Genomic DNA, 25,389 nt, shown 5'->3' with positions numbered 1-25,389 from the left:
AATGTTTAATTTTAGAGATGGCGTAATGATATTTAATTTTAGAGATGATGTTATAAAATCATTAACTTAAATATCATCTTTAAGTCATCTCTAAAATTAAACTTTAGATATGAAGATATGATAATAATAAATTTTAGAGATGACGTTATGATATTTAGTTTTAGAGATGACGTAATGTTAAATAATTTTAGAAATGACGTTATGATATTTTGTTTTAAAGATGACGTAATGTTAAATAATTTTAGAAATGACGTTTTATATTTAGTTTTAGAGATGACGTAATGTTAAATAATTTTAGAAATGACGTTATGATATTTAGTGTTAGAGATGACGTAACGTGATTTAATAGAATAGTTTGGCCCAGTATATATTGTTAATGATAGCATAGATACGACAGCCTAGAAAAAAACAGCAAAGACAACGAGAGTCTAAAGAAACTGGTACTCCACGTACGCATTTGGGTTAAAAGAATAAGAAAAAATTGTGGCTTATTCATGTCGAGTTACATTTTTAAAAATGGCTTTGCGGAACACTTGTTGTGACTGAAAGAAACGGGAAGAGTTCTCGTCCTTTGAGTTCCTTCTTTACAAATGAGCAGTAACTCTAGCATAATTTAGGCAAAGCAGCTATGTAACTGACAATGTAAAAATAGGTATTTCAATTTCTGAAATATGTTTCATACAAAAAGACAAAAGGAATCTCCATGTATTTCCAGGGGCAATTACACTCTAAAAAGATTGGGGGAAACATTTTCCTCAAAAGGCAAACAAAAAAACAACAACAAAAATTTTTTAAAGAAAAATTTCCATGTGTGTTTTTTTAGAATGAGGATCAGATTGTAGGTTAGACTAGTCAAGCTATTGAGACCTGCTCAGAACGTGAAATAAGGGCGAACAGAGAAGCAGTGTAGCACTCTACTGAGTTTTCACTTCTATCTCCTAACACGGCCATCTTTGCTCTATCTATCTAAATGCGACTTGTTATTGAAAGATCAATGAAACCACGACCATACTTGGCATCCCAGACTTGGTTCGATATTTACAGCTGGCCCCAACGTGCCCAATAACCAGCTAGATACTGTAGCTAGTTGTTCAAGTTACACGTCCTAAAGTAGCCAGTTGCTCAAGTTACACGTCCTAGCTAGTTGTTCAAGTTACACGTCCTAAAGTAGCCAGTTGCTCAAGCTACACGACCTAGCCAGTTGCTCAAGTTACACGTCCTAAAGTAGCCAGTTGTTCAAGTTACACGTCCTAAAGTAGCCAGTTGCTCAAGCTACACGATCTAAAGTAGCCAGTTGCTCAAGTTACACGTCCTAAAGTAGCTAGTTGTTCAAGTTACACGTCCTAAAGTAGCCAGTTGTTTAAGCTACACGCCCTAAAGTAGACAGTTGCTCAAGTTACACTTCCTAAAGTAGCCAGTTGCTCAAGTTACACGTCCTAAAGTAGCCAGTTGCTCAAGCTACACGTCCTAGCCAGTTGTTCAAGTTACACTTCCTAAAGTAGCCAGTTGCTCAAGTTACACGTCCTAAAGTAGCCAGTTGCTCAAGCTACACGTCCTAAAGTAGCCAGTTGCTCAAGCTACACGTCCTAGCTAGTTGCTCAAGCTATTCGTCCTAAAGTAGCCAGTTGTTCAAGACACACGTCTTAACTCACTCAAAAAATAGCTAGATGCTAGCTTTATGCAAGTAAAATAAAACAACACTGATGCTTCCAACAGAAAATATGACCATTCTGACAATAAGAAACTGAGAGACGGAATGTGGACGTATGAAAAGAAGCACAATTCAATGTTCAACCGACCCAGGCGTCAGCAGCCGTAAACGTTATAATCAATCAAAGAAATACTCAAAGGAAACAAATACATTTCTTCCTGTAATCAATCAAAGAAATACTCAAAGGAAACAAATACATTTCTTCCTGTAATCAATCAAAGAAATACTCAAAGGAAACAAATACATTTCTTCCTGTAATCAATCAAAGAAATACTCAAAGGAAACAAATACATTTCTTCCTGTAATCAATCAAAGAAATACTCAAAGGAAACAAATACATTTCTTCCTGTAATCAATCAAAGAAATACTCAAAGGAAACAAATACATTTCTTCCTGTAATCAATCAAAGAAATACTCAGACAAAGGAAACAAATACATTTCTTCCTGTAATCAATCAAAGAAATACTCAGACAAAGGAAACCAATACATTTCTTCCTGTAATCAATTATAGAATCATATTTTTTACAAATTTAACACCCAGCCGGTCAAGAAATTTTGTGAACAATTGACGTTAAAAGAACCCAATAACCCTATCACTACACAATTAAGGTACAAACGATATGTGGTCTGAGTTAATTTTCAAAACATGTATTAAGTGTTGTAGTCTTCCAGCATTTGTCTTTATTTACGGGGATTGGCTAGCAGAACAAATGTGCTTTTATTTACAGGGATTGGCTAGCAGAACAAGTGTGCTTTTATTTACGGGGATTGGCTAGCAGAACAAGTGTGCTTTTATTTACGGGGATTGGCTAGCAGAACAAATGTGCTTTTATTTACGGGGATTGGCTAGCAGAACAAATGTGCTTTTATTTACGGGGATTGGCTAGCAGAACAAGTGTGCTTTTATTTACGGGGATTGGCTAGCAGAACAAGTGTGCTTTTATTTACGGGGATTGGCTAGCAGAACAAATGTGCTTTTATTTACGGGGATTGGCTAGCAGAACAAGTGTGCTTTTATTTACGGGGATTGGCTAGCAGAACAAGTGTGCTTTTATTTACGGGGATTGGCTAGCAGAACAAATGTGCTTTTATTTACGGGGATTGGCTAGCAGAACAAGTGTGCTTTTATTTACGGGGATTGGCTAGCAGAACAAATGTGCTTTTATTTACGGGGATTGGCTAGCAGAACAAGTGTGCTTTTATTTACGGGGATTGGCTAGCAGAACAAATGTGCTTTTATTTACGGGGATTGGCTAGCAGAACAAGTGTGCTTTTATTTACGGGGATTGGCTAGCAGAACAAATGTGCTTTTATTTACGGGGATTGGCTAGCAGAACAAGTGTGCTTTTATTTACGGGGATTTGGCTAGCGGAACAAGTGTGCTTTTATTTACGGGGATTGGCTAGCAGAACAAGTGTGCTTTTATTTACGGGGATTTACTAGCAACACATAGGTGCTACGAAAAAAAAAATTAAATGAATATTGAAAGATGTTCACTTTCAAACTAGCTTTTAAAAACTATCCATACAATCTGATTGTTTCGGCGTGTAAGTTGTGTTTGTGTCACTGGATTTAGTAGTATCGTTGAATGACACATTATTAGTTAGAGTTTATAATGACTGAAACAATACACTCAGATAAAAAATTCATGTTGATCGATCTACAAATTAACTCTGACCATTAACGTCTATTTCTAACTTAACCTTAACAGACTGACCAAATAAGGCCTATCTTAACCTTAGTACTTTGACAGACTCTGACCAAATAAGGTCTATTTCTATCTTAACCTTAGTACTTTGACAGACTCTGACCAAATAAGGTCTATCTTAACCTTAGTACTTTGACAGACTCTGACCAAATAAGGTCTATCTTAACCTTAGTACTTTGACAGACTCTGACCAAATAAGGTCTATCTTAACCTTAGTACTTTGACAGACTCTGACTAAATAAGGTCTATCTTAACCTTAGTACTTTGACAGACTCTGACCAAATAAGTTCTATCTTAACCTTAGTACTTTGACTGGGCCATTCAACACATGATTTGTGTAGCTAGTGTTTCTTGTGAACTCACCTAACAGAACAGTCTGAGGGCAATGTACAAAGAAACTGCACCTAGCGGCCCGGAAGGTGAACTAGCTAGAGAAATGTCGGACAGAATCAAACTTAAAGCTGTTGAGAACACGTTGCAATAAGAATGGACTTAGTTATAAATCAAAAGCAGGTTTACCTATTCTCGTTGGAAAAATCGTATCGAGGCTGGGGGTCTGGATCGTGGCCGTTCACGTCGAAGCTGGCATTTGCATCCTGGAAAATAAAACACGTCATAAGCTTTTCATAACTGATACATTGCTGTCAATTGATGGAGATAAGAAAAACTGGTCACATACAGAAACAGTTTAAATCATTAGAAGCCGCTAGTAAAATCAATTTCTATTACCTAGACTAGATACATTCATTAGAAGCCGCTAGTAAAATCAATTTTTATTACCTAGACTAGATACATTCATTAGAAGCCGCTAGTAAAATCAATTTCTATTACCTAGACTAGATACATTCATTAGAAGCCGCTAGTAAAATCAATTTTTATTACCTAGACTAGATACATTCATTAGAAGCCGCTAGTAAAATCAATTTCTATTACCTAGACTAGATACATTCATTAGAAGCTGCTAGTAGGATCACGTTGTGTAAAGTACACTCGGCTAATCAAGTGGGCCTTATACAGCTGATGTACTCTACAGCCATATGGACTGTCCAGTCTACCCTACAGCCATATGGGCTGTCCAGTTTACCCTACAGCCATACGAACTGTCCAGTCTACCCTACAGCCATATGGACTGTCCATTCTACCCTACAGCTATATAGGCTGTCCAGTTTACCCTACAGCCATGATAACTGTCAAGTCTACCCTACAGCCATAAGAACTGTCGAGTCTACCCTACAGCCATATGGGCTGTCCAGTCTACCCTACAGCCATATGGGCTGTCCAGTCTACCCTACAGCAATATGGGCTGTCCAGTCTACCCTACAGCCATATGGGCTGTCCAGTCTACCCTACAGCCATATGGGCTGTCCAGTTTACCCTACAGCCATAAGAACTGTCCAGTCTACCCTACAGCCATATGGGCTGTCCAGTTTACCCTACAGCCATAAGAACTGTCCAGTCTACCCTACAGCCATATGGGCTGTCCAGTTTACCCTACAGCCATAAGAACTGTCCAGTCTACCCTACAGCTATATAGGCTGTCCAGTTTACCCTACAGCCATAAGAACTGTCCAGTCTACCCTTCAGCCATATGGACTGTCCATTCTACCCTACAGCTATATAGGCTGTCCAGTTTACCCTACAGCCATAAGAATTGTCCAGTCTACTCTACAGCCATATGGGCTGTCCAGTTTACCCTACAGCCATAAGAACTGTCCAGTCTACCCTACAGCCATAAGAACTGTCCAGTCTACCCTACAGCCATAAGAACTGTCCAGTCTACCCTACAGCCATAAGAACTGTCCAGTCTACCCTACAGCCATAAGAACTGTCCAGTCTACCCTACAGCCATAAGAACTGTCCAGTCTACCCTACAGCCATAAGAACTGTCCAGTCTACCCTACAGCCATAAGAACTGTCCAGTCTACCCTACAGCCATATGGGCTGTCCAGTCTACTCTACAGCCATATGGGCTGTCCAGTCTACCCTACAGCTATATAGGCTGTCCAGTTTACCCTACAGCCATAAGAACTGTCCAGTCTACCCTTCAGCTATATAGGCTGTCCAGTTTACCCTACAGCCATAAGAACTGTCCAGTCTACCCTTCAGCCATATGGGCTGTCCATTCTACCCTACAGCTATATAGGCTGTCCAGTCTACCCTACAGCCATATGGGATGTCGAGTCTACCCTACAGCCATATGGGCTGTCCAGTTTACCCTACAGCCATAAGAACTGTCCAGTCTACCCTTCAGCCATATGGGCTGTCCAGTCTACTCTACAGCCATATGGGCTGTCCAGTCTACCCTACAGCCATATGGGCTGTCCAGTCTACTCTACAGCCATATGGGCTGTCCAGTCTACCCTACAGCCATATGTGCTGTCCGGTCTACCCACAGATTGTGTACTCAACGTACAGTATTATTTTCTAGCTTACTTTAATATGAACACAGTACGAAGCTTTTTAGTAATTCTAGTAAGTGGAAGCACGATTTGGTGTGCTCGTTTGAATTGTGAATGAGTCATTTAATAAGAGCCCCACCAGATGCTGGCGTACTGAGTGTTAGCTCACAGGTAGCGAGGGCAGGAGGCCTAATCAAATATACATGAATGTCACTGTAACAACGGTGCCGTGCTTCGGGGAGTTTGAGGTGCCTGACCTTTACACTTTAAGAACTCATAATAAAAAGTCGGAACGCATCGGTCACTTCCGATGGAGCATTATTGGATGAAATGTAAAGTTATTCGAGTCTGAACAGTTTCTATCAAGGAGTGAAAAATAATAACTAATTTAATTTCAAAATTCATTAACACATCAGCTTTGGTTAATAATATACTTTTTAAAATTATAAATATACTAAGCATGCTGCCTAGCTTCGCTTAAGTTTATAAAAAAAAAAGATATGCTTAAAATCCTACCCTTTAAATAGGCTATGTAATAATTAAACTAGTACTAAACTTTGCACCATTGCTAATTTAATACCAACATTTTAAACGTAAAATTAATATTTGAATCGTTAATAACCAAGATATTTCCTTCTTCTTTACTTAACGGATATAACAAAAATATCTCGTCGAGATCCTAGGGCGCGGAACTTATCACACTATATCTCCACTAGCCAAGGCTACGGAAACATAAACTAAGCGTCACCTGCCCAATAGACCGTTTATATCTCATCTACGTGATTTAAACCGATTAAGTGAATAATACATTGATGCAAACTTATAAAATAAGTTCCTATGAAATTTTTACGATGTCTACTCAATATTTTGAACGTACCATTAAGCTTGGTCATTTTGATTGATTATATTTTATTTTTATTTTGTTTAGTTAATTTATGATAAAATGTATCAGACATCGTCAATTTGCATAGCCTACTTATTCGCTCTAGCATTACAGACTTCATCACCGGCTTGTGAAGACTGATACAGATTTAAAATAGTAATGTAGTAAGCCTATTTTCCTCCGATATCCACTTTAATTCGCTAAAAATGGTTTATTTATATGTCCAAGTTTAATTTAAATTAGACCTAAGCATTCGAATGGTTATTTTTATGATTAGATGTTATGTAGAATGCTAAAGAATAACTTTAAGCAGCAATGCCAGTTTAAAGAAACGAAGCAAAATATTCGCTAACTTATCGTCGCAATGTAATTATGACTACAGAGGCTCCCTTGATTAAAAAAAATAAATTATATTACATTAATTTTAAAGTTCATTTCTACAATTGTATTGGGATACATATTTATTGTGTATTGAAATTCTTACTCAAACGAATGCTACATTTAGTAATAAAAATATTTGATTTTAAATAATTACTTTAGAAAGTTACCTCCCTTCAACATAGATCGAACGACGTCACCTTTTTTCACAAAACCTACCCACCGATAAAAATGTGACGTCAAATGTTATTTAACCTAGCGCCATACTTCACAATAAAAATGCGATTTCAAGGCAGATCGAAGCCGTTTTGCCACCATTTTAGCCTTTAACTTGATAGTGCAATCTTCAGTCAATCAAGTATTCTTTTTACATTCGTCAAATTAACCCTTTATCTACTGACGGTACTTATAAGTACCACTTTAATTAAGCGCCTGTACTATTTTTAATTTAAGACGAATTTTAAAAATTATTAATGTAATTGACAGTATGATCTCCCTTGAGTCACAGATAGGTGGAGGGATCGATGTTTTTTGAAAATTTCTGGTGTGGCGCCACCTTCAATCTCTACCTGTAACGGTAGTTTACAATCGTTCTGTACATATCTCACATGTGTTCCTGATTTCCCTTTGTTTTACCTTATTCTTCAAGTTTTCAACACCGAATATTTTTTATTGGCATCCTTAATAGTCAAGTCAATGTATTTAGCTTCTAGTTTTACAATTTTTATCAAATTGTCTTAGTAATAGATCGATGTTTACAAGTGGACTTATAAGTACCGTCAGGGCACATGGACATTTTTTTAGGATTTCTTGGAAATTGCAGATTTTCGATTTGGAGTGACATAAATATTATTTCATAATTAATTATCGAAATGTATTTAAAAAATATATATTTATGCATTTATAAGAAGGTAAGCATAGGGTTTTCCTCAGAAATGTTGTGATTAATTGCAGAGTTCTAGTAGTAAAAGAAAAACAAGAATAGAGGTGGCAGTTGCAGGCTCGTTTACTAGGTTTAGTATACGTTATTTGTATACCAAAGTCTAGTTCTAGAAGTAAGATTTGTAAGTTATATTTGTTGCAAAAACTGTCTTGCCTACAATAGCTAGCATGTACGTAATGTATACATGTAGACTAGTAATAGTCCATACATCTACATGTAGTATAGATCGTTTTGTAATTTTGAATCAGTAAACTCAAAACAGTAGACCACTACGGCTAATCCAAACACATTGAGCTCACTTCTATTTATGAACTTTACACTGTAGTGTAGACTTGACATAACATTTTAGTAGGCTACAATTATACTAGTATTACTAGTAGTGTACTGAATGACTACGATTTCGTTTTCAAAATATTTGTTTATGCGGCTCATTGTAATGGCTATTGGAAGCCTCCAGCAAAAGCAGGTTCAGTCCGGCAACTGTTGCCACACCAAAAAGACGACAGACCAGAATGTATCAGGAATAAGGAATGAGGGAGCATGACATGTCTGCACCTTTTGCTGTGTTTGAGGTCTAAGATATGTTCCGATAGAAAATCCAGTAAAAATATACTTTTGTGCTGGGTTTATGTGTGAAAATAACAAAAAATGATTGTTATAATGATTGCCATTTTATTAGTTGATAAGTTGTTTAGTTTTTTCCTGTTTTGTATTTTTTTTAATTTTTGGAAAAAATGTCCTACATTCCTGACGGTACTTATAAGTACCAATATATGTTTGGGCCCTTAAAAATTTATGAATCAAAATTTCCTTCGACATATGCTTTAAATGTGCCAAAAGCAATATGATATCACATTGTTTAAGAAAAAATGTCATTCGGAACCTAATTCCGTAAATAAAGGGTTAAATAGTGAAATTATTCCAGGCGTATCGATTAGGCCTACCTTTGTTTACTAATTACCATTAATAATATTATTAATTGGGGTACCATATTCTGTAATTATGATTGTAACGGTGTTTGCTATCAAAGTATGTGATGTAAAACCTACATGAAATATTGGAAACTATGGAAACCTATATCATAATTATCTTTTGCTTTGTTTTAAAACGAACAGCTTTGAGTACATTGGTTTTATAAGATAAAAGCATGTTGAGTAGATTTAAAAGCATGATATCCACTACAGCGAGTTGTGGAAGCAGAGTGAGGTTTGGACTTGTGCCAAAGGTGTATTTTAGCCTACGCTGGTTAGGCAACTGAGGCGTGAGATGCTGTTATAGTAACCAGTCAAGTCAAGAAACGATGTCTGAGTCTTTAAGACTTTAGAGAGTCAGGTAAAGAAACGATGTCTGTCTTTAAGACTTTAGAGAGTCAAGTCAAGAAACGATGTCTGAGTCTTTAAGACTTTAGAGAGTCAGGTAAAGAAACGATGTCTGTCTTTAAGACTTTAGAGAGTCAAGTAAAGAAACGATGTCTGAGTCTAGAGAGTCAAGTAAAGAAACGATGTCTGAGTCTTTAAGACTTTAGAGAGTCAAGTAAAGAAACGATGTCTGAGTCTAGAGAGTCAAGTCAAGAAACGATGTCTGAGTCTTTAAGACTTTAGAGAGTCAAGTAAAGAAACGATGTCTGAGTCTTTAAGACTTTAGAGAGTCAAGTAAAGAAACGATGTCTGAGTCTAGAGAGTCAAGTCAAGAAACGATGTCTGTCTTTAAGACTTTAGAGAGTCAAGTAAAGAAACTATGTTTGAGTCTAGAGAGTCAAGTAAAGAAACGATGTCTGAGTCTTTAAGACTTTAGAGAGTCAAGTAAAGAAACGATGTCTGTCTTTAAGACTTTAGAGAGTCAAGTAAAGAAACTATGTTTGAGTCTAGAGAGTCAAGTAAAGAAACGATGTCTGTCTTTAAGACTTTAGAGAGTCAAGTAAAGAAACTATGTTTGAGTCTAGAGAGTCAAGTAAAGAAACGATGTCTGTCTTTAAGACTTTAGAGAGTCAAGTAAAGAAACTATGTCTGAGTCTAGAGAGTCAAGTAAAGAAACGATGTCTGTCTCTAAGACTTTAGAGAGTCAAGTAAAGAAACGATGTCTGTCTTTAAGACTTTAGAGAGTCAAGTAAAGAAACGATGTCTGAGTCTTTAAGACTTTAGAGAGTCAAGTAAAGAAACGATGTCTGAGTCTTTAAGACTTTAGAGAGTCAAGTAAAGAAACTATGTTTGAGTCTAGAGAGTCAAGTAAAGAAACGATGTCTGAGTCTTTAAGACTTTAGAGAGTCAAGTAAAGAAACGATGTCTGTGTCTTTAAGACTTTAGAGAGTCAAGTAAAGAAACTATGTTTGAGTCTAGAGAGTCAAGTAAAGAAACGATGTCTGTCTTTAAGACTTTAGAGAGTCAAGTAAAGAAACTATGTCTGAGTCTAGAGAGTCAAGTAAAGAAACGATGTCTGTCTTTAAGACTTTAGAGAGTCAAGTAAAGAAACTATGTTTGAGTCTAGAGAGTCAAGTAAAGAAACGATGTCTGTCTTTAAGACTTTAGAGAGTCAAGTAAAGAAACTATGTCTGAGTCTAGAGAGTCAAGTAAAGAAACGATGTCTGTCTTTAAGACTTTAGAGAGTCAAGTAAAGAAACGATGTCTGTCTTTAAGACTTTAGAGAGTCAAGTAAAGAAACGATGTCTGAGTCTTTAAGACTTTAGAGAGTCAAGTAAAGAAACTATGTCTGAGTCTAGAGAGTCAAGTAAAGAAACGATGTCTGTCTTTAAGACTTTAGAGAGTCAAGTAAAGAAACTATGTTTGAGTCTAGAGAGTCAAGTAAAGAAACGATGTCTGTCTTTAAGACTTTAGAGAGTCAAGTAAAGAAACTATGTTTGAGTCTTTAAGACTTTAGAGAGTCAAGTAAAGAAACGATGTCTGAGTCTTTAAGACTTTAGAGAGTCAAGTAAAGAAACGATGTTTGAGTCTTTAAGACTTTAGAGAGTCAAGTAAAGAAACTATGTTTGAGTCTAGAGAGTCAAGTAAAGAAACGATGTCTGTCTTTAAGACTTTAGAGAGTCAAGTAAAGAAACGATGTCTGTCTTTAAGACTTTAGAGAGTCAAGTAAAGAAACGATGTCTGAGTCTTTAAGACTTTAGAGAGTCAAGTAAAGAAACGATGTCTGAGTCTTTAAGACTTTAGAGAGTCAAGTAAAGAAACGATGTCCGAGTCTAGAGAGTCAAGTAAAGAAACGATGTCTGAGTCTTTAAGACTTTAGAGAGTCAAGTAAAGAAACGATGTCTGAGTCTAGAGAGTCAAGTAAAGAAACGATGTCTGAGTCTTTAAGACTTTAGAGAGTCAAGTAAAGAAACGATGTCTGAGTCTAGAGAGTCAAGTAAAGAAACGATGTCTGAGTCTTTAAGACTTTAGAGAGTCAAGTAAAGAAACGATGTCTGAGTCTTTAAGACTTTAGAGAGTCAAGTAAAGAAACGATGTCTGAGTCTAGAGAGTCAAGTCAAGAAACGATGTCTGTCTTTAAGACTTTAGAGAGTCAAGTAAAGAAACTATGTTTGAGTCTAGAGAGTCAAGTAAAGAAACGATGTCTGAGTCTTTAAGACTTTAGAGAGTCAAGTAAAGAAACGATGTCTGAGTCTTTAAGACTTTAGAGAGTCAAGTAAAGAAACTATGTTTGAGTCTAGAGAGTCAAGTAAAGAAACGATGTCTGAGTCTTTAAGACTTTAGAGAGTCAAGTAAAGAAACGATGTCTGTCTTTAAGACTTTAGAGAGTCAAGTAAAGAAACTATGTTTGAGTCTAGAGAGTCAAGTAAAGAAACGATGTCTGTCTTTAAGACTTTAGAGAGTCAAGTAAAGAAACTATGTTTGAGTCTAGAGAGTCAAGTAAAGAAACGATGTCTGTCTTTAAGACTTTAGAGAGTCAAGTAAAGAAACTATGTCTGAGTCTAGAGAGTCAAGTAAAGAAACGATGTCTGTCTTTAAGACTTTAGAGAGTCAAGTAAAGAAACGATGTCTGAGTCTTTAAGACTTTAGAGAGTCAAGTAAAGAAACGATGTCTGTCTTTAAGACTTTAGAGAGTCAAGTAAAGAAACGATGTCTGAGTCTTTAAGACTTTAGAGAGTCAAGTAAAGAAACGATGTCTGAGTCTTTAAGACTTTAGAGAGTCAAGTAAAGAAACTATGTTTGAGTCTAGAGAGTCAAGTAAAGAAACGATGTCTGAGTCTTTAAGACTTTAGAGAGTCAAGTAAAGAAACGATGTCTGAGTCTTTAAGACTTTAGAGAGTCAAGTAAAGAAACTATGTTTGAGTCTAGAGAGTCAAGTAAAGAAACGATGTCTGTCTTTAAGACTTTAGAGAGTCAAGTAAAGAAACTATGTCTGAGTCTAGAGAGTCAAGTAAAGAAACGATGTCTGTCTTTAAGACTTTAGAGAGTCAAGTAAAGAAACTATGTTTGAGTCTAGAGAGTCAAGTAAAGAAACGATGTCTGTCTTTAAGACTTTAGAGAGTCAAGTAAAGAAACTATGTCTGAGTCTAGAGAGTCAAGTAAAGAAACGATGTCTGTCTTTAAGACTTTAGAGAGTCAAGTAAAGAAACGATGTCTGTCTTTAAGACTTTAGAGAGTCAAGTAAAGAAACGATGTCTGAGTCTTTAAGACTTTAGAGAGTCAAGTAAAGAAACTATGTCTGAGTCTAGAGAGTCAAGTAAAGAAACGATGTCTGTCTTTAAGACTTTAGAGAGTCAAGTAAAGAAACTATGTTTGAGTCTAGAGAGTCAAGTAAAGAAACGATGTCTGTCTTTAAGACTTTAGAGAGTCAAGTAAAGAAACTATGTTTGAGTCTAGAGAGTCAAGTAAAGAAACGATGTCTGTCTTTAAGACTTTAGAGAGTCAAGTAAAGAAACGATGTCTGTCTTTAAGACTTTAGAGAGTCAAGTAAAGAAACGATGTCTGAGTCTTTAAGACTTTAGAGAGTCAAGTAAAGAAACGATGTCTGAGTCTTTAAGACTTTAGAGAGTCAAGTAAAGAAACTATGTTTGAGTCTAGAGAGTCAAGTAAAGAAACGATGTCTGAGTCTTTAAGACTTTAGAGAGTCAAGTAAAGAAACGATGTCTGAGTCTTTAAGACTTTAGAGAGTCAAGTAAAGAAACTATGTTTGAGTCTAGAGAGTCAAGTAAAGAAACGATGTCTGTCTTTAAGACTTTAGAGAGTCAAGTAAAGAAACTATGTCTGAGTCTAGAGAGTCAAGTAAAGAAACGATGTCTGTCTTTAAGACTTTAGAGAGTCAAGTAAAGAAACTATGTTTGAGTCTAGAGAGTCAAGTAAAGAAACGATGTCTGTCTTTAAGACTTTAGAGAGTCAAGTAAAGAAACTATGTCTGTCTTTAAGACTTTAGAGAGTCAAGTAAAGAAACGATGTCTGTCTTTAAAACTTTAGAGAGTCAAGTAAAGAAACTATGTTTGAGTCTAGAGAGTCAAGTAAAGAAACGATGTCTGAGTCTTTAAGACTTTAGAGAGTCAAGTAAAGAAACGATGTCTGAGTCTTTAAGACTTTAGAGAGTCAAGTAAAGAAACTATGTTTGAGTCTAGAGAGTCAAGTAAAGAAACGATGTCTGAGTCTTTAAGACTTTAGAGAGTCAAGTAAAGAAACGATGTCTGAGTCTTTAAGACTTTAGAGAGTCAAGTAAAGAAACGATGTTTGAGTCTAGAGAGTCAAGTAAAGAAACGATGTCTGTCTTTAAGACTTTAGAGAGTCAAGTAAAGAAACGATGTCTGAGTCTTTAAGACTTTAGAGAGTCAAGTAAAGAAACGATGTCTGAGTCTTTAAGACTTTAGAGAGTCAAGTAAAGAAACGATGTTTGAGTCTTTAAGACTTTAGAGAGTCAAGTAAAGAAACTATGTTTGAGTCTAGAGAGTCAAGTAAAGAAACGATGCCTGTCTTTAAGACTTTAGAGAGTCAAGTAAAGAAACTATGTTTGAGTCTAGAGAGTCAAGTAAAGAAACGATGTCTGAGTCTTTAAGACTTTAGAGAGTCAAGTAAAGAAACGATGTCTGAGTCTTTAAGACTTTAGAGAGTCAAGTAAAGAAACTATGTTTGAGTCTAGAGAGTCAAGTAAAGAAACGATGTCTGAGTCTTTAAGACTTTAGAGAGTCAAGTAAAGAAACGATGTCTGAGTCTTTAAGACTTTAGAGAGTCAAGTAAAGAAACGATGTCTGAGTCTTTAAGACTTTAGAGAGTCAAGTAAAGAAACTATGTTTGAGTCTAGAGAGTCAAGTAAAGAAACGATGTCTGAGTCTTTAAGACTTTAGAGAGTCAAGTAAAGAAACGATGTCTGAGTCTTTAAGACTTTAGAGAGTCAAGTAAAGAAACTATGTTTGAGTCTAGAGAGTCAAGTAAAGAAACGATGTCTGTCTTTAAGACTTTAGAGAGTCAAGTAAAGAAACTATGTTTGAGTCTAGAGAGTCAAGTAAAGAAACGATGTCTGAGTCTTTAAGACTTTAGAGAGTCAAGTAAAGAAACGATGTCTGAGTCTTTAAGACTTTAGAGAGTCAAGTAAAGAAACTATGTTTGAGTCTAGAGAGTCAAGTAAAGAAACGATGTCTGAGTCTTTAAGACTTTAGAGAGTCAAGTAAAGAAACGATGTCTGAGTCTTTAAGACTTTAGAGAGTCAAGTAAAGAAACTATGTTTGAGTCTAGAGAGTCAAGTAAAGAAACGATGTCTGTCTTTAAGACTTTAGAGAGTCAAGTAAAGAAACGATGTCTGAGTCTAGAGAGTCAAGTAAAGAAACGATGTCTGTCTTTAAGACTTTAGAGAGTCAAGTTAAGAAATTATGTTTGAGTCTTTAAGACTTTAGAGAATGAAGTAAAGAAACGATGTCTGAGTCTTTAAGACTTTAGAGAGTCAAGTAAAGAAACGATGTCTGAGTCTTTAAGACTTTAGAGAGTCAAGTAAAGAAACGATGTCTGAGTCTTTAAGACTTTAGAGAGTCAAGTAAAGAAACGATGTCTGAGTCTTTAAGACTTTAGAGAGTCAAGTCAAGAAACGATGTCTGAGTCTTTAAGACTTTAGAGAGTCAAGTAAAGAAACGATGTCTAAGTCTTTAAGACTTTAGAGAGTCAAGTCAAGAAACGATGTCTGAGTCTTTAAGACTTTAGAGAGTCAAGTAAAGAAACGATGTCTGAGTCTTTAAGACTTTAGATAGTCAAGTCAAGAAACGATGTCTGAGTCTTTAAGACTTTAGAGAGTCAAGTAAAGAAACGATGTCTGAGTCTTTAAGACTTTAGAGAGTCAAGTAAAGAAACGATGTCCGAGTCTAGAGAGTCAAGTAAAGAAACGATGTCTGAGTCTTTAAGACTTAAGAGAGTCAAGTAAAGAAACGATGTCTGAGTCTTTAAGACTTTAGAGATTCAAGTAAAGAAACGATGTTTGAGTCTTTAAGACTTTAGAGAGTCAAGTAAAGAAACGATGTCTGAGTCTTTAAGACTTTAGAGAGTCAAGTAAAGAAACGATGTTTGAGTCTTTAAGACTTTAGAGAGTCAAGTAAAGAAACGATGAGTTTTCAATACACACCACAAGTGAAGTAAATAAAACTATTTCAAAATAACTCACGAAAGCTTCTTAAAGATAACGCATTTGAATGCGGCATACCAATGTTAAAAACGCTCATAGCTAGTTTTCTTTCTTGCTACACAGTCCAGATAGTTTTGTAAGTATACAAAACGATAACTCTTGCGCTTAGAGATAACACGTCAAATCAACAAGTGCAGTGATCCAACCAAGCCTCATCTGCTTTTTTTTTTCTCATTCGGTTTACTCTTCATTTTAGCTCCAAAAAAATGAAGATGAGCAGTAGATAAGGAAGAAGCCGACGGGTAGAGCGGTTAGAGAGTAAGAATTGGCATACCTTCATACAATTCAATACAAGATTGGGTGGGGAAAAATGGGGTCTAACAGTGCTGAACTTTGTAATAATCTGAGATAATCAAGGTTTTGCAGCAGCTGTTTTCAGCCAACACGGATCTTATTAGTTATTAACGAGATTTCAAGTTATGTTATTTAAACAACAGTACTTAAGTTAAAACCACGAAAGTTGTAACGAACTAATGCGAAGCTTTGTACAAACCAATACAATAAAAAATATCAGATCGAAAAATCTGTGTACCTTCCTATTAATGATGATTTTTTTTACACAAAATATGTTTATTTCTTATTTTAGTAATTGTTGGGAGAATGATGTACAGAGAATGTGAGGGCAACTAAAAGATGTAGAGAGAATGATGTACGGAGAATGTGGGGCTACTAAAAGATGTAGAGAGAATGATGTACGGAGAATGTGAGGGCAACTAAAAGATGTAGGGAGAATGATTACGGAGAATATGATGGCAACTTAAAGATGTAGGGAGAATGATGTACGGAGAATGTAAGGGCAACTAAAAGATGTAGGGAGAATGATGTACGTAGAATGTAAGGGCAACTAAAAGATGTAGGGAGAATGATGTACGGAGAATGTAAGGGCAACTAAAAGATGTAGAGAGAATGATGTACGGAGAATGTAAGGGCAACTAAAAGATGTAGGGAGAATGATGTACGTAGAATGTAAGGGCAACTAAAAGATGTAGAGAGAATGATGTACGGAGAATGTAAGGGCAACTAAAAGATGTAGGGAGAATGATGTACGGAGAATGTAAGGGCAATTAAAAGATGTAGATAGAATAATGTCCGGAGAATGTAAAGGCAACTAAAATATGTAGAGAGAGTGATGTACGGAGAATGTAAGGGCAACTAAAAGATGTAGAGAGAATGATGTACGGAGAATATGATGGCAACTAAAAGATGTAGAGAGAATGATGTACGGAGAATATGATGGCAACTTAAAGATGTAGAGAGGATGATGTACGGAGAAAACGACGTCTACTACGGTATGCAGAGAATAAAGTACGCTGATGAAATATGTATGAGTCGATGAGTCTCAAGTAAGGACTGTAAATATTGACTCTGGACGAGACTACTAATGTTTTTCCAGTAACAACAGAGCCAATGCTTTAAAGGAAAAAAAAATTCTCGCAATTTTACATTTTATCAAAAGGAAGCTTAACTTTTTTTACTGTAGGAAATTATCATTTTTTGCTGAGTATAGAAAAAAACATCCTTGTAAACGAAAAACTATCCCTTTGGTATAACAAGCAATTTTTGAGTAACTAATGAAATTTATATAGAATATATATATACTTTTAACAGTGTCCGTCCCCCCCCCCCCCCTCCGAAGAAAGTTAGATACATCCGGTTTTATCTGTCAACTATTGATATGTTTTATTTTTCTTTCTCGACGAGTACACGTTTTCTATATAAGATCCCATACTTCCGGCAACTGGATGTGCTGCTTTCCTCTATTTCCGAAATGATTGCATGGACTACAAACTATTGTTAGAATATCTACTGTGTTGGTTGAATGACCTATACTGATCTCCTGTTGGGGTTATCTACTATACGGAGTGGATGATGAATGCTGCAACTAAGACATTTCATATTACTGACTGACATAAGTTGTCTTTTGTCCCATCAATTGTAAATACTGTACACGGGAAACGTTACAAATACATGAACCGAAGCAGTAAAAAATGTCACAAGCTACTACAGCCAATCGTAAATATTTCTTGATCCTGTATCAGCTGAATCTAGAATCAGAAAACGTTTCTGCAATACCGCAGGGATAAAGAATCAATAGCCCCAAAGGATAAATTGGCAACGAACCAGTGTTTGGTCTCATTTTAAAGGCTGCTGGGCTATGGGTGGGTGAGGAGAAAACCGATAAATTGTCTAAGCTAAGCCCAAGTAGCTCGGTGGATGATACTTGGAGATAATGTGTACCGTAGTCGGGACAAACGCGGGACTGGTAAATCTCAACATCTTTTTCATCTCACTTTTTAGACTGGGTCTAAACTATATGGGTCAAACGCGGGACTGGTAAATCTCAACATCTTTTTCATCTCACTTTGTAGACTGGGTCTAAACTATATGGGACTAACGCGGGACTGGTAAATCTCAACATTTTTTTTTATCTCACTTTTTAGACTGGGTCTAAACTATATGGGACTAACGCGGGACTGGTAAATCTCAACATCTTTTTCATCTCACTTTTTAGACTGACTCTATTGGTATGTCAAACAGCCGTAAAAAATGCCGTTTTCGCCCGCGTCGCACAAATATAGTAGCTTTTCACTTCATAGTTTGGACAATAAAATGGGCTCTTATAGTATTTATAAGTTTAAGTTTGTGTTTGTGTTTTTTTCTGTGTTTGTATTTGTGTTCGCACTTGCGTTCTGTGTTTGTATGTTTTTGCGTTTTTGTTTGCGTTTTGCGTTGTGTTTGCGTTTGTTTGTTTGCGTTGAGTTTGTATTTGTGTTTACATTTGCGTGTTGCGTTGTATTTGCGCTTGTGTTTGTGTTTTCTTGTGTTTGCGTTTTGTTTCAGTTTACGTTGTGTTTGTTTTTTGTTTTTTGCATTTGTGTTTGCATTTTCTTATGTGTTTGTATTTGTTTTTGCGTCTGAGTTTGCGTATTGAGTTTGCGTTGTGTTTGTGTTTTCATTTGTTTTTCTGTGTGTTTGTCAGAGGGGTAGCGACCCTTCCCGGCGCCCGGGGATAAACTTTCGATTTGCACCACCCCCCCTCAAACTTCTACAGTAGTAATACACCGGGAGTGATCTCCCCTAAACTTTCTCGAATATTCTTATATGAAACAGCAGGGGATGGCAACTGGGGATATAGACATGATTTTTAATCCATTTTAAATACTTAAAATTTTTAAAATAGAATAAAATCTCGTAGGAAAAAGAATTGCACACCAAGTAAACGCCAAATAAAATGTGCATAATAGTGCGGCATATTATTAGTACTTTATAAATTCACATGCGTTTTTTGAGAATCGGAAATAGCGGTCAACAAAAATTATTCAAAATTTGACAGAAGGCAGAGAATTAGATCTTTTACTTACTTGTGAAACTTCATTTTTCTAATTGAAATACTACTCAAGTTGTAGGTTTTTTTTATTTTAAATTAAAGGAAAAAAGTACCACTTCCGGTTATCGGAATCGCTCAAAAGTTGATACGGATCTACGATTTTGATAAAATACTTATATATGAAATTTCATCAACCTAGCTGTAGACACAGACTTACGGACAAGATTGCAAAACTATGTTTTTCCGACTCCGCTAGCTGTAAAACGTTGAGATTTGCAAAAATCACGATTTTTTTTTTTGCACGATTACAAGACTCTATACTTCGTATATACGAGAAAGTAAAAATACTGTTAGGGTGGGGATCCGATTAATACGAGTGTATAACGTTTTTTTTAATATGAAAGTCTTTCTGTTGTTTTTTTTTTTTTTACTTTTTTTGATTCGGTTCTCGTTCTCGGGTCACAGCTCCACAAAAATAGTGGAGTACACACTGGAAATCTTACATAAAGTTGTAATTACATGGTGGAGATAAACAATTAAGAAGAGACGAATACGTTCATAAAGCCAGCTTATTTAGTTGAATGCTGTCGGTGAATGTGAAAAGACGGGATACATCATCTGTCTACTTACAACAAGCTTTGAACAAAACCTTTTTCTAAACTGCAGCTGGAAAGTTTTGACACTGTTGTTTTAATCTCTCTCGTTGTGCGTGATAAGAGATTGTGAGAAGTGTCTCTCAAAAACAAGCCAACTGGAGAAAAAGCATCACCACATTTCTTCCTCCCAACCTGTTCGTGTTTCTGGTCTGGCCCAAGGCTTGGAATGTTGACAATGAAAACATGGAGGCATAAACATAATGACCGAGAATTTCGTCCCTCCGTGAAGGCACATCATATGTAGATAGGTGTCTCTAAGGATATAATTAATTAATGGACCTATTTAAGCACTGCAATATTTTGACTAGCAGCTCCTAAAATGCATATTTTGGAATTTGATTAGCCATACTGTTTAATTATCTATTATGTCAGATCTCGGAGAGAACGTTTGCAGCGAATGTGACATAATATCTGGCTGATCTAGGTATAAATTACGCGAATATTATTTTTATCTCACAAAATAGCGAATCACAGGCTATTTCGTGTTGTTAGCGAGGGACCAACGTTACGTTTTACTGTAGCTTGCGTTTTACTGTGACATAAGTTTTGCTGTAGCTTGCGTTATGCTGCATCTTACGTCTTCCCCCCCCCCCCCCCTTTACTCTAAATCTCTACTAGTGTTAATTCTGCATACGACAGGTAGTTAATATTTTAATTATGTGTAGAGTTTTAATATAATGACTTAATAGTCAACCATGATTAGGCTATTCAAGGGGTCATTAAATATTTTTAAAATAGTATTTTTTTACTTTCTCGATTATACGAAGTATAGAAAAAGTCTTGTAATCATGCAAAAAAAAAAAAAAATATCGAGATTTTTACAAATCTTGACCTTTTACACCTCACTAATACGGAAAAACATAATTTTGCAATCTTGCCCGTATGTCTGTGTGTATGTCTGTGTGTCTGTAAACACGATAACTTGAGTACCGTTAAAGCTAGGTTGATGAAATTTCATATATGAGTATTTTATCAAAATCGTAGGTCCGTATCAACTTTTGAGCGATTTCCTATAACCGAAAGTGGTACTTTTTTTACTTTGAATTTTTCAAAAGCCTATAACTTAAGTACTATTTCAGATAGATAAATGAAATTTCACATGTGAGTAAGAGATCTAATTCTCTACCTTCTGTCAAATTTTGAGTAATTTCCGTTGACCGGAAGTACTAATTTACACTATTTTCGATTTCTCAAAAAACGCATGTGAATTTATAAAGTACTAATAATATTCCGCACTATAATGCACATTTTATTTGGCGTTCACTTGGTGCGCAATTCTTTTTTCTAACGAGATTTTATTCTATTTTTTAAATTTTAAGTATTTAAAATGGATTTAAAATCATGTCTATATCCCGAGTTGCCATCCCCTGTTGTTTCATATAAGAATATTCGAGAAAGTTTATATAAGATCACTCCAGGTTTATTGTAAAAGCAGAAAGTCAAAAATAAATTGCAATCGATGGACTAAGTATTCGAATACGGAAAACCTTGGCCTCTGTGTGTTTGATCTTATGTCTGCTCATTTCAACTTACAATAACTTATACAAATACGTTTCTTTAAATTCTACCAATTTAATCTAAGAAAACTTTTGAAAATGTAAAATTGTAGTGATATTTTAAGTAATTATAATTAATCATACTAAAGAAAGTATAAAATCTAAGAGTTAGCGTAAAAATAATTTCAGATGAATTTAAAAAGGAAAGCCGAGAAGGGACTGATCTTTCGTTCTGATCTATTCGGGTCCGATATACGGAGCGCCAGACACAGAGGTCTAGAGGTTAGTATCGATCATCGATGTCAGAGACTCATGCGACCACTGCATCACTGACCCCCGTGACTAGGGTTTGCTTGATAGAAATGTAGAATCATTATGACCTTTTTCTTCAACACCTTTATGATTGTATACTCAGGTTGTTGGAAAACAACCCACCAACCCAGGTTGTTTAGAACCAACCCAAAAACCAAGGTTGTTGGAAAACAACCCACCAACCCAGGTTGTTTAGAACCAACCCACCAACCCAGGTTGTTGGAAAACAACCCACCAACACAGGTTGTTTAGAACCAACCCACCAACCCAGGTTGTTTAGAAACAACCCACCAACCCAGGTTGTTGGAAAACAACCCACCAACCCAGGTTGTTTAGAACCAACCCACCAACCCAGGTTGTTGGAAAACAACCCACCAACCCAGGTTGTTTAGAACCAACCCACCAACCCAGGTTGTTTAGAACCAACCCACCAACCCAGGTTGTTTAGAAACAACCCACCAACCCAGGTTGTTTAGAACCAACCCACCAACCCAGGTTGTTGGAAAACAACCCACCAACGCAGGTTGTTTAGAAACAACCCACCAACCCAGGTTGTTGGAAAACAACCCACCAACCCAGGTTGTTTAGAACCAACCCATCAACCCAGGTTGTTTAGAACCAACACACCAACCCAGGTTGTTGGAAAACAACCCACCAACGCAGGTTGTTTAGAAACAACCCACCAACCCAGGTTGTTGGAAAACAACCCACCAACCCAGGTTGTTTAGAACCAACCCATCAACCCAGGTTGTTTAGAACCAACCCACCAACCCAGGTTGTTTAGAACCAACCCACCAACCCAGGTTGTTGGAAAACAACCCACCAACCCAGGTTGTTTAGAAACAACCCACCAACCCAGGTTGTTTAGAACCAACCCACCAACCCAGGTTGTTTGGAAACAACCCACCAACATACATTGTGTCGAAACAACCCAACAACCTAGGTTGTTTAGAACCAACCCACCACCCCGGATTGTGTGAAAACAACCCAAGAATCCTGGAAAGGGAGAGAGAGAGAGAGAGAGAGAAGGAAGAAAGAGCTGTATTAGTGTAGGGAGCAGAGGGGCAGCAGGTGGAAGCCGCTGAATAAAACATTGGTGTGGCATTTGAACATTGCGCTCATCGAGACGGGGAGGTAGAAATAACACCTGTTGTTTAGAGGAAAGAGGGTGGCTCCAAGGGAACATGTTTGAACAACACGAGATAGCCAAGAAGTTGCAAGAAAAATTGTATCATCAATACAAGGTTTTCCTCTTTGATTTTGTGAGGGAATGAACATGATTAATAAACATAAAATCAATTAGAGTACTTAAATTTTACACTTGGTGAAAAGGTTTCTTTAGTAAATGACATTTTAATACTTTTTTTTAAACAAGAGTGAACCACCAAACAATGTTTTTTTTTTTAAATTTAATAATAACTACAATATTTAACATCCATATCAACTGAAGCATATTTAAAAATATTTACTTACGTAATTTTTAGTTAGATCTGGGTGATCTTTCTCTATACCGTCGTCTAATATTGTCACTACCACTCCTTTGCCTGTATAGCCCATATCCCAAGCCTTGCGTACATTCATATCCAAGCCTCCACCGCGATTCTACACAAAAATACATACAGAATAAAAACAATGAAAATATAAATAATAGCAAAATTTAGACCTATACTTTATATTTTTTAAAATGCTTATTAGTTAGGGATATTGTGCAAGCCAAGAAAGAAAGAGCCAAGAAAAAAAAAACGTGAGTGAATTTGATTAATCACAGCATTCTAGTTCATAGAAGTAACAAATTCAAAGATGGTTCTCTCATCCCTTGGTAACTTTGACTTATACACATTAATTACAATGTTGCTTATGGACGTAATGTCGCTGTCGTGAATTAACAAACCAAAAATAAAATTCAGCTCAGGTGTGTGTTTCAAAAAGGTAAACCTGAGGAGCAATGCTACCACACTGTGTCAGAATTAACGGGCTACTGATGAACTGTGATAGAATTAACGGGCTACTGCTACATCTTGTATGTAAACTTATAAATGAGTGAGAACTTAAAATACAAAGCCAGTTTTTTATTTATTTTCAGTGCATTCAAAATCTGATTTTTTAAATTTTTATTACACGCTTTTATTTGACTGGCTTTCTCGTCTGTCATAAATCGAAACTGCCGAGCAAAATTTCGATAACTTAGAACGTAGGTCAAGATCCGATGACAATGTAATCTGACATCAAATTTGACTTAATTGGATGTCTAACTGATTATTTGTGAGATAATTAAAATCTCCTACAACCTACTATTTACCGCGCTATTATACGAACCTTTTTTTATGTCCATTTGGTGCGCAATAATAATTTTTAGTAATGCAGCTCTTTTGTATTAAAAATTTTAAAGTATCTAATATATAAAGCTCAATTCTGTAACGCATATGTTTGTTTGTCGCTGGTTATCGATGGATTTAAGTGTTAGAAAATTATCGTGCGCATTTGTCTAAATTTATGAGTTAAAAAATTACTATTGAAAGTGTTGGGAAATCATTTTCATTTTTCAAATTATAGTAATAATTGTCGGCATGTTCATTAAACACAAGTTTTAAAAAAATATCATCTTTTACAAAAATTCTAATTATGTTTTTATTTAGTCCTATAGCGCTTACTTCCCTTTGATAAATTAGGCAAAACACAATTACTTCCCTTTATGAAACCATTGCATTAGTTGAAAAGCATTTACTTTTTAATTACTTTGTTTTGGTGTTGGGAAAAAAATAATTACATAATTAGCGGGGATTGATCAAGTGCAAATGTTTTAGGTATTTTACGGATAAGCTTGGAGTATTATAATTGTTCATTAAATTGAAACAGGCGCGTTCGTTTAAGTGAGTGCAAAAACTATGAATAAGTTGGGGTACTATAGTCGTTTATTAAGCTAAAACAGGCGATTCTGCACCGGGCGTTTATGTTCGCGTTAGTGTTTTCTTTGTGTTTAGGTGGGTTTGCGTTAGTGGTTGCGTTTTGATTTGGTTCGTTTTTGTTCTTTCTTTTTTCGTTTTTGTTTGTGTTTTTTTTGTTTGGGTTTGTATTTGTGTTTTTGGTTGGTTTTGCGTTTGGATTTGGTTTGTTTTCGTTTGCTTTTTCGTTGTTTTTTTTTTGGTATTGGTGTTTGTGGTTGGGTTTGTTGTTAGGTTTTTGTTTTCGTTTGTTTTTTCTTTGTGTTTGTATTGGTGTTTGTGGTTGTGGTTGGGTTTGTTGCTAGGTTTTTGTTTTCGTTTGTATTTGTAATTGTGTTAGCGTTATATTTGCGTTTTGTTGTTTTGGTTGGTTGTGGTTTGGGTGGGCAATGCCGGGTTTATGATGATTACTAAACACACAGGTAATGGTCTTTAACGGAAAGGTTTTTCACAGAAGCCAGAGCAGGGCCTGGCCGGGACGGCTAGTTAAAATATAATGCACAAAAAACGTTTTAATAACAAGCTTTTATGTAATAACTAGACTACCCGTCATCCCTTGGATAACTGTGGGTTCCGGGGGTCATCCATTAAAAACATCACGTCTGTCACTTATCGTCACAAAAAACCAGACCCCACATTCAAAAAGACGTTTTTGTATCTTTTAAAAACACCGATTTCGGCTGAGCATTGGTCTGACCACACTATCCTTTCATATACTGACATCACAGGTGACCTACTCAACTCTACTTCACCTGCCCAGTGTCCCGCCAAGTCTCAGACAACATGTTTTTATCGTTTAAAAAAAAACTATTCCGGCCGAGCATGTCTCTGACCACACTATCCCTTCATATGCTTAGGACAAAGAAACAGATGACCTCTACTTCATCTGCCCTGCATCCCGCCAAGTTCAGATAGTCAAATTTATCATTCACATCTAAAAAAAATTGATTTTTTTTTAAACATTGACGTGATATGTCTAGAAACCGTGCCACCCGCATGAAAGCCTATTACACTAACAACTTAGCTGTCTAGAC

At 36.1% G+C, this 25,389-nt stretch overlaps 1 protein-coding gene across 7 annotated transcripts in view; it reads right to left on the bottom strand.

Moving 5' to 3' along the window:
* The window catches only part of LOC131946592 (furin-1), a 96,253-nt gene that overhangs the window by 40,059 nt on the left and 30,805 nt on the right, over positions 1–25,389 (bottom strand). For all 7 annotated transcript variants that reach the window (XM_059307469.1, XM_059307470.1, XM_059307464.1 and 4 more), the window contains 2 exons: positions 22,887–23,015; positions 3,939–4,015 (listed from right to left, as the gene is read on the bottom strand). In XM_059307469.1, coding sequence (XP_059163452.1) covers positions 3,939–4,015; positions 22,887–23,015 — 206 coding nt within the window. The remainder of the gene's footprint in view (positions 1–3,938; positions 4,016–22,886; positions 23,016–25,389) is intronic.

Source organism: Physella acuta, unplaced genomic scaffold, assembly GCF_028476545.2.
Source record: "Physella acuta isolate Inbredline_101_S28 unplaced genomic scaffold, ASM2847654v3 ptg000565l, whole genome shotgun sequence".
Classification (NCBI taxonomy): domain Eukaryota; kingdom Metazoa; phylum Mollusca; class Gastropoda; family Physidae; genus Physella; species Physella acuta.
Note: the sequence above shows the minus strand (reverse complement) of the source record. Positions and strands in the feature narration are given on the sequence as shown.